The 16,883-nt window shown below is 39.9% G+C and overlaps 1 protein-coding gene across 1 annotated transcript in view; it reads left to right on the plus strand.

Annotated features, from left to right (window-relative positions):
- FRAS1 (Fraser extracellular matrix complex subunit 1) overlaps nucleotides 1–16,883 on the plus strand; it is a 466,514-nt gene that overhangs the window by 335,588 nt on the left and 114,043 nt on the right. The window contains exons 33-35 of the mRNA XM_022599506.3: nucleotides 6,864–6,978; nucleotides 8,988–9,125; nucleotides 11,104–11,136. Of these exons, the coding sequence (XP_022455214.2) occupies nucleotides 6,864–6,978; nucleotides 8,988–9,125; nucleotides 11,104–11,136 (286 nt within the window). The remainder of the gene's footprint in view (nucleotides 1–6,863; nucleotides 6,979–8,987; nucleotides 9,126–11,103; nucleotides 11,137–16,883) is intronic.

Genomic DNA, 16,883 nt, shown 5'->3' on the forward strand with positions numbered 1-16,883 from the left:
CTAGATCACAGAGGAGCTTGTATGCTGCGTGGGAAGGAGTGTGGACACATGGAAAGGTTTGGAGCAAGGTGAGAGCTAAATTAGTACATGGCCTTTAGTTCAGACAATTAGCAGTTTCCACTGTAATCCTGTATCTATGGGGCATGTAATGCCAGACCCCTCTTGTAGACAGAGCCACAGCACGTTAAGTCCTTGTAAATTAATCATCATGGATCCACATTTTAGTTAGCGCCCACGGAATTACACTCCAAAGTGGTGTAGCACCCCTGAGCTGCAACAAAGACAGCAGGTAGAGTTTTAGAAATTATGGGTCTGGGGCTCGACAGAGACATAAAAGGGGAAACAAAGTTTTTAATGGATACATGCTATCGGCATTTCCACCGTAAACTGTAATTTAAAGAAATCATAATTCAGGAACACTATAAAGTCTATAATTCATCATTCTGACTGCAGGAGCTTGGACCAGAATTTTCTCTAAAGTGTAAAGAAAAATGTGCATATACATTTCTTGCCAAATGCTAATGTGGTGTTATTTTGACTTTAGAGGGAAAAAAATGGGCCAGGAGCCATGAAGATGGCATTACTCCTGCTCTTTTGCTGAAAACCTCTAGAAACTTTTCAACATACTTAACCTTGAGGGTCTCAGGTTGCATGTTTGTAAATTAGGTCTGTTCTGTGTAATTTAGGGTATCACAAAGGTTAGTCCACTGTAAAATGTGATCAGGCTGCTCTTTCATTCCTTAAAATATACACAGTTTATATTTCTTTTGACATTAATTAGGGCCATTACTGTAAGATATACATACTGTAAAATGTGACAAAAGCACATTCTCAATTCAGTGATTTGGACTCATCTAAGCACATAAGTTTTGTACATATTTGGTAAACACATTGTGAATACATATGCTAAATTCATACATAGTATATTCATATAGATGTTTAAGGGTAGGAGTCTACCTCTCCAATCATTCAGTTATTCAGTCTTGCACACTTTCGGGCCCCTAATTTATGCCAAGTTCTGTGGAAGACATTGGAGATTCAGTGATCATGTAATGCAGCCTCTATTAGTCTATTTTAGACTTAGAGTCTAAAGAGGGAGACAAGAAAATAAATAAACAGTGACAATACAGTAATAAATGTCATGACAGAGACATGGCATGGAAGCAGGTAGCAGGGCACCTAGTCCAGCAAGGCATAGGAGAGGTCAAGGAAGGCGTCCCGTAGAAGGTGAACCAAGCTGGTTGAAGTGAATATTATCTCTAAATCAGGGTCTCAAACTTCAGCCTGCATTAGGATCACCTATAGGGCTTGTTAATTCACAGATTGCTGGAGCCCACCCCAGAGTTTTCCAATTCAGTAGGTCTGGTATAGGGCTGATAATTTGAGTTTCTAGCAGGTTCCCAGGTGATACTGTTGCTACTGCTCTGCTCACTACACTTGCAGACCCTCTTATCTAGACTAGAAATAGGCGGAAGTTCATTCCAGGCGGAGGAGCAGCATTTGAAAAGAAGATGGAGACGCAGGAGAACATAACATGTTTGAGGAATGACGGAGAGTTCAGTTGGCTGGAGCATAAATCTTTAGGTGAAGAAGAAAGAAGAAATGAGAGATCACGGAGGACCTTAAGATAAGATGAAGGAGATTCCATTTTGTCCAGAAAGGCTGTTAGGGCAAGTAGGATACAGCAGAGAGGTGGCATGCTTAGATTCTCAATTTGAGAAGGTCATTTTGGCTGCAGGGTAGAGAACACCCCAGATGGGGCCAGACAGGGAGCAAGGAGGCCAAGAAATAGGCTACTGAAGTCACCTAGAACAAGAAAGATTGGTGGCTTGAAGGTCATGCAGTGGCAATAAGGATTAAGAGTTGGTGAGATCTTGAAGAGATACTCGTACACTCATGTTCATTGCAGCATTATTCGCAACAGCCAAGAGATGGAAGCAACCTAAATGTCCTTTGACAGATAAGTGGATAAAGAAAATGTGGTATATACAACCACTGAATATTATCCAACCTTTAAAAAAAGGACATCCTGTCATATGCTACAGTATGAATGAACCTTAAGGATATTGTCCTAAATGAAATAAGCCAATCACAAAAAGACAGATAATGCAGGATTCCACTTATATGAGCTAGTAAAGCTCTTACAAACAGAAAGTAGAACGGTGGTTGCCCCTGTGGGGAATGGGTGGGGCGTGGAGAGAGAAAAGAGGAATTGTTCTTCAATAGCGTTTCAGTGTTGCAAGAGGAAAAAAATCTGGAAGTCTGTTGTAGAACAAAGTGCATCTAGTTAACACTACTGTACTGTACACTTAAAAGTGGTTAAGGTGGTAAAAAAAAAAAATTAGGAGGAGATTAGAGATATTTAGAGACAGTGCTCAATTAGATATGGAAGAGGGCGAAGCACCCCATTTTCTGAGCATACAGAGATGCCATTCATTGAGTTGGGGAATGTATGAGGACTTGAGGGGGAGGGGGAGGGGTGGAAGGCATGATGCATTCAGTCTGGGATGTGCTTGTAAAGGGCGTGCGTATTAAGGGCAGGTAGAAGAAGATCAGTAGCTATTCGAGGTGAGTGATAAACCTTTGAGAATCATTAATGGCTGGTAGTGGTTAAATCCTCAGAAATCACTGAGATTCCCCAGGAAGACTGCACAGAATGAGAAGCAATATAATCAAATACGTGCCTAAATGAAAATGTGTTCTGTGACATCTCTGTAATTCTGTTATTCAGCAAAGCTGAGATCCTTTAAATGGGATCTTATGGTTTGGTCTGTAGTGCTCATCAGAGTTATATGCATGCATATATATATAAGATATGTATACGCGTATATCATATATATATAAACATGTGTGAGATGTGTACATTTAGAATATATATCAAATTTGAGCAAGGGGATCTGAAGACGTGCGTATCACAGCATAGATAGTGTCAGATTCTTCAAGTAAGTTAACAGATTCACATCAACTCCCAGTTCTCCAAGTAATCATCCACTATTTGACTTAGAAGATCCTTAAGGGCAAAATCTTTGATTTATTAACCTTGGTATCTTCCTCAGCATCTAGCACACTGCCTTATATAAAATAGTTGCTTAGTAAATATTTGTTGCCTAAGTGAATATTTTCAGGCCTACTTTCACATGGCTAATAATATCTTCTTGTATGACCTTCGAATTCAAACAAATTAATTATATGGGTACACACACACACACACACACACACACACACAAACACACACTTTGAATATCATATTTCCAAGTCCTCTCTTAAAGGGGAGATAAATTCTATTATCTCTTAATGTGAAAGAAGATTGATTATTTCCTTTTCTAAGTGATTGCGGTCCTCAGGGTTGGGTTGCCCAAGGTCACCACTTGAGGAAAAGGCCTTTCTTTCCTGGTTTCATTTGCTTCCAGAGTGATTGCTGTAGCAAGAGTTCTCTTAAAACCATTCTTATTGAGGCTAGCAGGGATCCAGTTAGAACAGCTGATCTTTTTGTGGTATGGACTCAAGCCTGGGCCTGCTGTATTAGTTTTATGGCTATGGGTGTCTGTGTCTATGTTTTCTCTTGAGACATTTCAGATACTAGTATAATTATTATCTGCAGTCTCTGGAAATGTTTTGTTAGCCTTGGAATTACTGTTGTGCTTCATCTGAGCCTTTCACACTACTTAGCGTTTTCTACCTTAGAGCTACTTATGAGTTTCCCCCACTGAAAGGTGAAATTCCTTGAGGAAAAGGTCTATATCCGATTCATCTTGTATCTTCTACAGCTTTTTGCCTGGTACCTTGCACATAGTAGGTTCTTACTAAAAATTTAGTACATGAATATATGAATTAATTAAATGTGTTGAATACATGAGTATATGAATGAATTTTGTTGTCCTAACTAAACCATGTGAGAAGACGGTAGGACCTTCATTTTACTTATCTCATCTCATCATTCGTGGGTGTGTGATTTCTCAGGCCCGCCATGGGCTTTGCTGCTTTGGTAGAATGACAGTCAACATGGGAAATTCTTTTTTTTTTTTAATGGAGGGTGAAATGATAATGTCATTTATAAATTCTGACCTGGAAGTTTAAAGATGTTAGTCATGCACACTTTGCTATATCTTAAGTGTTCAAATGTTTGCCTCTCTAATTCTTTAGATGACATTGAAATACGGTGAAAAAATATTCTTAAAAAATTATCGATGACGTTGTTTTTTAAAGTATTTTTATTACTAACTTAATTTTTTTCATAATAATATTTTTTCATTCATTCAACATATTTTTATCGAGCACTTCCATGTGCCGTGTGCTCTGTGCTTGGTGTCCATGAACAAACAAAAATTCATGTTCTCATGGAGTTTACATTCTCTTGGGGGAGGGGAATAGATAATAAGTTATAAACAAAATAAATAAGCAACTCACATATAGCATGTTAGTGAGAAGTATTATGATAAAACAAAAAGTAGATCAGGGCCAAGAAGATTAGAAGTGTAGCAGGGGAGACCTAGGTTGTAACTTTAAATAAGGTGGTCAGGGTGGGTTACCTTAAGACAATGACATTTAAAGAAAGACTTGCAGAAGGTAAGAGAGATAGTTGTTCAGATACCTGAGGAAAGAGCATTCCAGGCCCAGGGAACCATTCATTTAGAGGTATCAAGGTAGGAGCATGCCTAGATATTCAAGGAACAGCAAGGAAGGCAGCATGGCTGGATCAAAGTAAGTGGAAGCCAGAGGAATCTGCATGAATTCACAGATGTGCTAAGTGGGCAGATGGGGGTGGAGCAGATTCGGGATCATGTCCGCCTCACAGGCCATTGTAGGGACTTTTGATTCTGAGTAACATGGAGAGCTATTGCAGGGTGTTGAGTAGAGGTCCAATGTCCTTTTTAAAGGCATCATGCTGGCTGCTGTGCTGAAATAGACTGTTGGGGGAGGGCAAGAGAGCAGCTGGGAGGCCATCGTGGTAATCCAGATGAGAGAATGTGGCTCCCAGCAGGATGGCAGCAATGTCATGGGGAGAAGTGGTTGGATTCTGGATGTATTCAGAGGTAATATGGGTATTACGGAAACCATTATTCTATAATCTTCCTTTGTTGACAGATAGTTTAATTTAAATAAAAGTGTCTTCTATAATGATTTCCATTAACTTTAGTATCTCGTTTCTTACCGTTGGATTGATATTGAACACTTCAAATAGCCAATATTAAAACTGATTATTCTTTGATATAGCTCAACCTCAATATTGCTTTCTTCAGAGAATCAAGTCCTCGCCTTTTCTGCTTAGTGTCTCTTTCTATTAGTAAAGAAATAGTATCAACAAGTTCTGTAATAAAACATCTCTTTTCTTGGCTAGAACACATTTCCCTTTTCTGTCGTCCTAGGTCCATGATAATTCTTTTCTCTTACCACTTGATTGTTTTAGGGACATCTAAATTTTCGAAAATATCGCATAATACTTTGAGAATTTTCAGATATCCTGACGGTTTTGAGATTAAAAGGTGGCAAACGGTACTGACAATATACTCACTCTGCACTTTTTGTCCGTGTACCTGTGCCCACACGTGTACACATTTATAGATGTATGCACACATGCATGGGCTGTAAACACCTTACATAGGGCGTATATTTTTCTTTTGTTGTCCTAACCTGTTTTATTTTAGGGTGAGAGACCAGCTGCTATTTGCAATTCTGATTTTCCTTGCTCCTTACATTCCAGACCTGAGCAATGACCTGAAATAGGGGGTTGTCCTAACCTGTAGATGCTGCCTCTCCCAGGACGGGTATGCCCTGGGGACAATTACGAAGAAACTGCAATGTTCAATCTTTTCATTGGTAAAAGGAAGAACACCACGCCCTCCTCCGTGAGAATTACTGAGCCCTACTCAATCCTTCCCTAAATGGGAAATTCCTTCTGAAAGTAGCAGAGCTTGAAAGAGCAGGAGAGCATGTCAAACGCTAACTCTTCAAGGGTCAGTTCGGAAGAGTCTGCGATGAGCGGATATTTTTGTTCTGTCGTCTTATTGGCATGTGTGACCCAGGCAAGGGGCCCGTGCTCACACTCCTTTTCCATTTTCTCCTCCCCACTGTGTTTTTGCTGCTGTCCCCAAATCTCTGTTAGGTCTGGTCATGGAATTCTGAATCTCTCCTTTTTTTTCAATGTCCACTGTTAATGGGTTGTGAACACACACAGGTGAATGGATTGTGAAAGCTGCACACACATTGGCCTTCAGATTAATTTCACTTGACTAGTTCATTGGGTCCGAAACCTAGAAGCAAAAAAGAGGTATCTAGTTCTTTTGAATAGTACAATGGAGATGAAGAGAAATATTGACTATTGTTATAAGCTGCAATAAACACACAATTCTTAAATCTCTGAATTCAAATGGTGGGCCTCTTTGGCATTTGAGGTGAGTTCATCTTTAGCCATTTGAAACCATCAAAGTTAAAAAAAGCAAAGAATGCATCACAGTTCCCACTAGTAAGCTGGGGGGTTGGGAGAAATTCTCACCAGATATAATCTTAGCCCGTTAAATGAGAGGAGCAGAGCTGTAGGGATCCAGCTGTGAATAGTAGAATAGCCAGCTGTGATGGCTCATTTCCAAACATGTACCACTGTGAGTTCCAACTAGGGAGAAGTGATCATATTGGGACACCCACAGCATGCACCAACATAAACCCAGGGGGCCAAGGGCAGGGGAGAGAAGGGTCAGCCGGGACGAATCTGCACGGAGGCCAGATCCTCCCTTTGAACTCTCAGAGAAAATTTTGCTAAATGTGACTAACAGAGTAAGTTGATTTTTTTTTTTTTTTAATGAGGTTTGTTTTTGCCTCTGGCTTTTGTTTTCGTCACACTATTTTCTCTCTTAAACTTTGTGTAGGCTCGGGAGGACGGCCTGACTGTGATTCAGCCTCATTCTCTCTCCTTTGTAAACTCTGAGAGACCAAGTGGAAAGATAATATATAATATCACTCTACCTTTGCATCCCAGTCAAGGTAAGGCATGCAGTAAATGATGTTTTGAGTGGTGCTATTGTCTTCTACTTGTTGACCAGCCTTAGAAGCTCTGGAATTCTGTCTGCTTCTACTTGTTGAGGATTTAAGGAGTAACAATTATTCATTACCTCTGTTCCTGTCCTCTGAGTTGAGAACCAGTTGAGAGGGAGACACTGTGGCCGGACAGATGGAGATGAATGTGTCAGCTTTGGTACTGACAGAGCTGTACTGGAGAACATAGTGTGCACATACTTCATCACTGGATGAGTTCCCCTCCCACGCACAGGCAGAACTGGACAGACCCACGCACAGCCTGTAGGGACAGGGCCTGCCCTGGTGAGGTTGTGATAGGCGAGTGGACCAGAATGAGCATGCGCTAAGGACAAGGAGCTCTGCCAGAGAGCCCAATGGGGGCTGAGCCACACATACTCAGTTTCTCCCCCGCATGGATAAGGCTCTCTTCCTCTTTTTTTTGCGTTACGCGGGCCTCTCACTGCTGTGGCCTCTCCCGTTGCGGAGCACAGGCTCCGGACGCGCAGGCTCAGCGGCCATGGCTCACGGGCCCGGCCGTTCCGCGGCATGTGGGATCTTCGCGGACCGGGGCACGAACCCATGTCCCCTGCATCTGCAGGCGGACTCTCAACCACTGCGCCACCAGCGAAGCCCCTCCTCCTCTTTTTTTTTAACCAAGGTAATAAATGCTGTTTATGACTTCTAGAAGTTTACATAGTGCTCCTACATATTAATACCCTATGAGCTTCAAAAAACCAAATACGTTTACAGTAGTATTACCGGTCACCCAAATGAAGGGGAAGGAAACTTCCTAATTGTGAGAATGTGCAAGTGTTCTCCTTAAGGAGATACTGACCCAGAAGACCATTTAGTATCTGTCATGTCAAATGCTTCACAACTCTGGAATTCCCATCGTGGCAAACATGTGTCAGCACACAGTTCCGTGCTCTCATACAGGAGCATGGAAATGTGGAACTACAATTAGAGGAGAGGTGGGCCCTGGCCATCAGTCCCCAGCCTTCAGATCCCTTAACTTCGGGCTCAGCTACCAAGCCTGTTCCCAGAGAGATGTGTGTGTGCCTCACAGTGAGGAGATCAGCTTCTACGAAGACACTTCTGCTCCTGTCTCTGAGGCTGCTCTCCCAAGACCAACCACTGACTTAGCTATGAGCCTTTCACATTATCAGTTTCTCCCAAGGAGAAATTAAATTTCATTTCCCTTTTGATAAAGTCCAAAGAAATTAAAAGACTAAAAGTCCTCCGTCTTCTTTTTTCATCTGCTAAACCATAGCTAGAGTCGTCCTCCCTACGTTGCTAGGGTGGAGGTGTTCTTTCAGACCAGCAACCTGAATGACTGTAGGTCTGTCAGTCCCTCAGAAGCTGAATTAGTGTCCTCCTTTTAAAGAGTAAGTAGGACATGAAAGATGATCATAGCATCAGTTCTGTACCTGCAGAATTTAGAAATGACAGGCAAATCTGCCGCCCCTAAAGCATTTATAACTTAGTGATAATTGCAAATCCAGATCTTAGAACAATCAAGATCCATGTTACTATTGCCAAAGGTCATCACAGAGACTAAGGAGTTTCTGAAGGAAAGAGGGTAGATTGAAAAAAATCTTTACAGCCTCACCAGGAGACTGGCCTGTGCCATTTTTGTAGCAACCTTGACCTTTGCACTTAAACTCAATTGAGAGAATCTCATAATTATGGTACAGTGTCTATGACTTCAGAATTCCCAGGTCTAAGCTACATTAGGGGGCAGTAGTTTGCATCTTACTATTGTTTATGTTCAATGAGGCCTAGTCAAGAGTATCTGGGTTTCAGATTTGCCCTTTTCTTGAATAACTGAAGAATAGTATACCAAGAACAAGCTGAGAGCAATTGTTCCTGAAGGATAAAAGACTTCCACCAGTGGGAAAGGCAGCTTTATGGCTCTGATCATTCAGTCAGCCGTCAGAATTACTGTTGATTGCTCATGCCGTCTCTCTTCCTCCTAGGCATCATCGAACACAGGGACCAGCCTCACTCTCCCATCCGGTATTTCACCCAGGAAGACATTAACCAGGGCAACATTATGTACCGTCCCCCCACTGCAGCCCCCCACCTCCAGGAGATCATGGCCTTCTCCTTTGCTGGTAATGCTTTTTTTCTCTATTTTGAGGCACCCAAGGCACTATATTCTACAACCACTCCTTGTGGTTCTTCAGGGCATACTTTTAATAAAGCCTTATTTTGCGCCTCCTGTATGGCAAGGCCCGAATGGGCCTTGGAGATCTAGTGGTGAGCAAAAAGAGGCAGGAATCCTGGTCTTGGCGAGTTTGGGGATCCTAGGTATAGAGACAGAATTTGATCAATAATCCCAGTAATGAATGTTTAATTGCAGGCTGAGATAAGAGCTCTAAAAAGAAGGAAGAATGTTCAGTGGTGGAATTGGATGTAGCAAGACTGACCTAGACTGAGGGTCCACTGGAGGCTGCCCCAGGGAGATATTGACAGAAGAGGGGTGGGTAGAAGCTAACTAGGCTAAGTGTGTGTGTCGGGATCATTGGGAGAACATTCCTGAAGGAAGGGCACATGCCCCTGTGCAGAGGCCCTGGGAGGGAGAGAATGTGATGTTCTAGGCACTGAAAAAAGTCATTGTGTCTGGAATGTGGAGGGTTGAACAGAGTGGGGATGGGCCTGGAGGGAGAGATAGAGGGCAGACCTTAAGGCCACTGTGAGACTGCAGGGATTTGGAGCCTTATCCCAAGAACAATAAGGACCTGGTGGAGGTTTTAAGTTATAGGAGGATGCCTTTTCATAAGGATCTCTTTGACTGCAGTGATGGGAGTGATTTGAGGACGAAGCCAGGACAGATGGGCATGTGGATGAGGGGAATCTAGTGAGAAGGATCCTGCCATACTTCATGGAAGGTCCCATGTAGGCGACCTTTGGGATTAAAACCAGGATTTGACGAAGACACCTTTTTTAAAGAAGAGAAGATTGATCAAAAGAATAACTACATTTCTAATTCAAGCAAGTGTGTGCCCTTCCACTAAGCCAAGATAGCCTTAATCCTTGCCACCCATTAGTCTCCCCTTGACCCAGTATTCAAAGCTGCTGAGTTTTAAGTCCCTACCCCTAAATATTTCTGTGCTTTGGAATGATTCTAAAAATCTTGAAGCCTGTTTCTTTATGATCTTTAAGATGTATGTGTCACATAACATGATTAATATAGAGTATTATTTTTATATAGTAGCTTTAATCATACAGAACAGTTGGTGATTTCTTATGGTGAGTTGAACACAGGTTGAATAATTTTAGAGTTATGTTTTCAAGTATGGCAAACATTTAAAGTAATATTTGCCATTATTTAATATGCCATTATAGATGCAATTGTCTAGAAAATAATGAACTCCTCAATTAGATTGAAAATCCCTACGTGCTGGGATAGACCTCTTCTCTAAGAGTATCCCCAGTGTTTACTAACTGGATAACTCATAGCCAGTGAAAATGTTCACTGTCCTCTAACCCCAACTTTACAAGACCTACTTTACAAGAAACTCAGGTTATCCTGGGCTTAGAGGGAAAGAAAACATGTCAGCCCTGGTTGAGGTTATTTCCGAATCCACTATGCTCGCCTGTGTTCCTAGAGCCTTTTTAGAGAGAGCAGACTCCTATCCTGTATACTCTATGGGATAAATGCCACGAGATAAATCTCTTACACTGTTATAGTGTGTAAATCAGTGTCCCAGGCATCACTATATTCTACAATGGAATTGACCCACCAGAAAGCCTTGTCAGTGATATACGACATCACCCACATTCACCGATTTGTAGGATTTTATGTACTGGTAAAATGGGATCTGAATAAATGTATTATAAATCACTCTAACTGATGTGATATAAAATTATTCCACTCTGTGGTTCTTTTTGTTACTTAAAATTAGCGTTGGCACCATTAAAGTCAACATAACATTAGCAAACAACCTGGTGATCTTTCCTTAAGTCATAATAATTTAGGTTAAAATGTCCTTTACTTTTCTAACCTCTGCCCTATAGTTTGTACCTTTCCCATCTATTTCTGGCCCCAAAATGTTCAGTATACTGATTTTCTGTCTTCTGTTCTTTCAGGTCTCCCAGACTCAGTGAAATTCCACTTCACAGGTGAAAATTTTAATCTCAATTTTATTAGAAGATGGAATTTTTCCTTCTTTTTGCTGTCTTCATCATTACTTTTAGCTATTTTCTAAGAACAACTTAAAAGTTACATAAGTTTCTTCTAAAATAATCACATGGCTAGTTAAAACAGGAATAGCTTAACTTTGTATTCATAGAAAAAATAATTATAATCCACCAAGGATACCAAAGATTAGTGTTCTTTAAGCCCAGTTTCAACTTGTCCTAATATCTATTAAAAAGAGGTAATAATGATTAAGATCTTAGACTTTGGATCCAGCCTGCCGGGGGTTCAGCCTACTGCGGAATAGTTTCTTAACATCTCTGTACCTGAATGCCTTATCCATCAATGAGGATAATAAATAATAATTACATATGTGTAAAGCTCTCAAAACAGAGGCACATACAGGCTTACCTCGTTTTATTGCACTTTATTTTGTTGTGCTTCATAGATACTGCATTTTTTACAAGTTGAAGGTTTGTGGCAACACTGTGTAAAGAAGTCTATCGGTGCCATTTTTCCAGAATCATTTGCTTACTTCCTGTCTCTGTGTCACATTTTGGTAATTTTTGTAATATTTCAAACTCTTTCATTATTAATATATTTGTTGTAGTGATCTGTGAGCAGTGATCTTTGATGTTAATATTGTAATTGCTTTGGGGCCCCAGGAACCACACCCGTATAAGACAGTAAGCCTAATAAAAGTTGTGTGTGTTCTGACTGTTCCACCAACTGGCCATTCCTCTGTTTCTTTCCCTCTCCTCAGGCCTCCATATTCCCTGAGACACAACAATATTGAAATTAAACCAATTAATAACCCTACAATGACCTCTTAGTTTTCAAGTGAAGGAAAAGTCATACATCTCTCACTTTAAATCAAAAACTAGGAATGATTAAGCTTAGTGAGGGAGGCACGTCAAAAGCCAGAATGGGCCAAAAGCTAGGTCTCTTGTGCCAAACAGCCAAGCTGTGAATGCAAAGGAAAAGTTCTTGAAGGAAATTAAAAGTGCTACTCCAGTGTACACACAAATGATAAGAAAGCAAAACAGCCTTATTGCTGATAGGAAGAAAGTTTTAGTGGTCTGGATAGAAGATCAAACCAGCCACAATATTCCCTTAAGCCGAAGCCTAATCCAAAGCAAGGCCCTAACTCTCTTCAATCCTATGAAAGCTGAGAGAAATGAGGAAGCTGCAGAAGAAAAGTTTGAAGCTAGCAGAGGTTGGTTCGTGCGATTTAAGAAAAGAAGCCACCTTCTTAACATAAAAGTGCAAGGTGAGGCGGTAAGTGCTGGCGCAGAAGCTGCAGCAAGTTATCCAGGTGATTTAGCTAAGATCATTAATGAGGGTGGCTACACTAAACAACAAATTTTCAATGTAGATGAAACAGCCTTCTATTGGAAGTGTTCTGACCCAGACAGCGAGTTGTGATAGCTGTGTATAGACCTCAGCATCCTAGTTTTAGTTCAAGTACAATAGAAGCTGAGTGCCAATAAGCAAAAGCAGAATCAGACCTGGCATCTATGCAGATGCAAAATAGAGACAAACTTTCTTACTTAGGTCTAGAGTGAGGATGGATGACCATAAATCCTTAAACAGCTGTTTAGTTCGGATTGACTATTCCATTAGAATCAACCATCCATATGTCCTATTATATTTCATGTAGGGATAAATCTTAGTAGCGATAAAGTCATCTCCCTCAAACTCTCAGATATTCTTTTCTTCTTTGAGGGTTAAAAAGTCACACTTGAATTAATAGTAAATTTTAGGGTTGTGTCACTGGTTTTTTATTTTTTTTATTGCGTTATAATTGACACATAACATTGCATTATTTTCAGTTGTACAACATAATAAGTTGATATTTGTATATATTGCAAAATGATCACCACAATAAGTCTAGTTAACATCTGTCACCATGTATAGTTACAAATTTTTTTTCTTGTGATCAGAATTTTAAAAATCTACTGTCTTAGCAATTTTCCAATATGGAAAACAGTATTATTAACTATAGTCACCATGCTGTACATTATATTCCCATGTTTTATTTATCCATTCATCCACCAGTGGACACTTAGGTTGTTTCCACATCTTGACTGTTGTGAATAGTGCTGCAATAAACATGGGAGTGCATGTATCTCTTCGAGATACTGATTTTATTTCCTTTGGATACACACACAGAAGTGGGCTTACCACATCATGTGGCAGTTCTAGTTTTAATTTTTTTAGGAGGCTTAATACTATTTTCTGTAGTGGCCGCACCAATTTGCATTCCCAGCAACAGTATAAAAAGCTTCCCTTTTCCCCATGCCCTCATAACACTTGTTATCTTTTGTCTTTTTGATGATAGCCATTCTGAGAGGTGTGAGGTGACATCTCATTGTGGTTTTGATTTACGTTTCCCTGATGATTAGTGAGCGAGAAACTTTTCATGAACATGTTGGCCATCTGTGTATCTTTTTTGAAAAATGTTGTTTCAGGTTTTCTGCCCATTTTTAAAATCAGATTGTGGGTTTTTATGCTATTGAGCTGTATGAGTTCTTCATATATATATATATATATATATATATTTTTTTTTTTTTTTTTGGATATTAACCCCTCATCAGACACATGATTTACAAATATTTTCTCCCATTCTGTAGGTTGCCTTTTCATTTTATTGATGGTTTCCTTTGCTGTGCAGAAGCTTCTTCCTTTGCTCTGCAAGTGAGATGTAGTCCCACTTGTTTATTTTTGCTTTTGTTGTCAAATTCAGAAAGCCGAGGCTGGTGTCAAGGAGCTTACCACCTATGTTTTCGTCTAGGAGTTTTATAGTTTCAGGTCTTATGTTCAAGTCTTTTTTTTTTTTTTTTTTGTGATACGCGGGCCTCTCACTGTTGTGGCCTGTCCCGTTGCAGAGCACAGGCTCCGGATGCGCAGGCTCAGCGGCCGTGGCTCACAGGCCCAGCCGCTCCATGGCATGTGGGATCTTCCCAGACCGGGGCACAAACCTGTGTCCCCTGCATTGGCAGGCGGACTCTCAACCACTGCACCACCAGGGAAGCCCATGTTCAAGTCTTTAATCCATTTTGAGTTAATTTTTGTGTATGGTGTAAGCTAGTGGTTCAGTTTCCTTCTATTGCATATGGCTGTCCAGTTTTCTTAACACCATGTCTTGAAGAGACTGTCCTTTCCCCATTTTATAGTCTTTGTTCTTTTTCATAAATTAATTGACCTGATATCTATTGGCTCTCTATTCTGTTCCTTTGATCTATATATCTGTTTTTATGTCAATACCATACTGTTTTGATTACTGTAACTTTGGAGTACAGTTTGAAATCAGGGCTCATGCTGCCTCCAGCTTTGTTCTTCTTTCTCAAGACTGCTTGGCTATTTGGGGGTTTTTTGTAGGTCCATACAAATTTTAGGATTGTTTGTCTAATTTTTGTGGAAAATGCCATTGGAATTTTGATAGAGATTGCATTGAATTTGGAGATTGCTTTGGGTATTATGGTCGTTTTGACGATATTAATTCTTCTAATCCATGAGTGTGGAATATCTTTCCATTTATTTGTGTCTTCAGTTTCTTTCATCAATGTCATATAGTTTTCATTGTACAGGTCTTTCACCTCCTTGGTTAAACTTATCCCTAGGTATTTTATTCTTTTTGATGCAATTGTAAATGGGATTATTTTCTTAATTTCTCTTTCTACTGGTTTGTTATTAGTGTATAGAAATGCCGCAGATTTTTATGTATTGATTTCACATTCTGCAGCTGTACTGAATTCATTTGTTCTTTTGGTTTTTGGTGGACTCCTTAGGGTTTTCTATATATAATATCATGTTATCTGTAAACAGTGACAGTTTTCTTTCTTTCTTTCTGAATTGGCTGCCTTTTATTTCTTTTTCTAGTGTTCTGTCATTGTTGAAAAGAACCTGGCATCAGCTCATTTCTAGTGACAGACTTATAGATAGTTCATACATTGGTAATAAGATACAACAGATTATAGCAGTTTACATTTTACAAAACGATTTACAATATAAGTTGTCTTATTTAATCCTAATAACAATATTGTAAGGACAGGTTTTATTTTAGCATTTGAAAGCTGAGGAAACTAAGGGTCATTAGAGTAGTAACCTGCTCATGTTTCCGTACCTGGTAAGCAGTAGAACCAGGATTTTAACACAAGTTTCTGACTCTGAGTATGAGATATTTAATTTAGTCTGTCTGTATGTGTTATGGTCATGCAAAACAAGTATCATGGTAGTGTGCCAGTTTGGTTTCCAAGCCTCAATACTTACCTGAAAGCTTGAATAGGTGAAGGGGTTAACTATTAACCTTCTCCAGGACTTTAAGTTAAATGATCCATGAACCTATTATACAGAGTAAAGGAAATGGACCTTGGGCCGACCTTAAATTAATTTATCTTGTTTCTGCCTGAGGTTCTTTTTTTTACTGTTGAGTGATTTTAAAAAAAAAATTATTTTGGACTTAATTTTTTAGAGCAGTTTTAGGTTTACAACAAAATTGAGAGGAAGGGGACTTCCCTGGTGGTCCAGTGGGTGGGACTCCATGTTCCCAATGCAGGGGGCATGGGTTCGATCCCTGGTCGGGGAACTAGATCCCGTATGCATGCCACAGCTAAGAAGTCCACATGCTGCAACTAAAAGATTACTGCATGCCGCAACTAAAGGTCCCGCATGCCACGACTATGACCCCGTCAGCCAAAATAAATAAATAAATATTTTTTTTAAAAAGTGAGAGGAAGGTACAGACATTTTCCCCATACCCCCTGCCCCAACACATGCATAGCGTAGCCCCTCCAGTTATCAACATCACTCACTAGAATGGTACACTTTTTACCAAGGATAAACCTACATTTACACATCATAATCACCCAAAGTCCACTTTGCTCGAGAGTTCACTCTTTGTGTTGTGCATACTATGGGTTTAGACCAAGATATGGCATTTTTGCCATATGGCATTTCCATCATTATGATATCATACAGAATATTTTCACTGCCCTAAAAATATTCTGTGCTCTGCCTATTCACCTCCCCCCACCTTTGGCAACCACTATTTTGATTGTCTTCCATAGTTTTACTCTTTTCAGAATATCATATAGTTGTACTCATACAATATGTATCCTTTTCAGATTGGCTTCTTTCACTTAGTAATATGCATTTAAGATTCCTCCTTCTTTTCATAGCTTGGTAGCTCATTTATTTTTAGTGTTGAATAATATTCCATGGTCCAGCTGTACCATAGTTTATCCATTCACCTACTAAAGGACATCTTGGGCTGCTTCCAAGTTTTGGCAATTATGAATAAAGCTGCTATAAACATCTGTGTGCAGGATTTTTGTGTAGACCTAAGTTTTCAACTCCTCTGGGTAAATACCAAGGAGTGCAATTGCTGAATTGTATGTATAGTGAGAGTATGTCTAGTTTTATAAGAACCAGCCAAACTGTCTTCCAAAGTGGCTGAACCATTTTGCATTCCCACTAGCAATATATGAGAGCTCCTTTTGCTCTACATCCTTACAAGCATTTGGTGTTGTCAGTGTTCCAAATTTTGCCCATTATAATTGGTGCACAGTAGGATCTTATTGTTGTTTTAATTGGCAATTATTTGCTAACATATGATGATGGACATATTTTCATATGCTTATTTCCCATTTGTTTCTTCTTTGGTGAGGTATTTGTTGAGGTTTTCAGTCTGTTTTCTAATTGGGTTGTTTCTTATTGTTGAGTTTTAAAA

This window comes from Delphinapterus leucas, chromosome 5, assembly GCF_059928025.1.
Source record: "Delphinapterus leucas isolate spDelLeu-1000000601 "Yukka" chromosome 5, BTC_Dleu_Yukka2, whole genome shotgun sequence".
Lineage (NCBI taxonomy): Eukaryota > Metazoa > Chordata > Mammalia > Artiodactyla > Monodontidae > Delphinapterus > Delphinapterus leucas.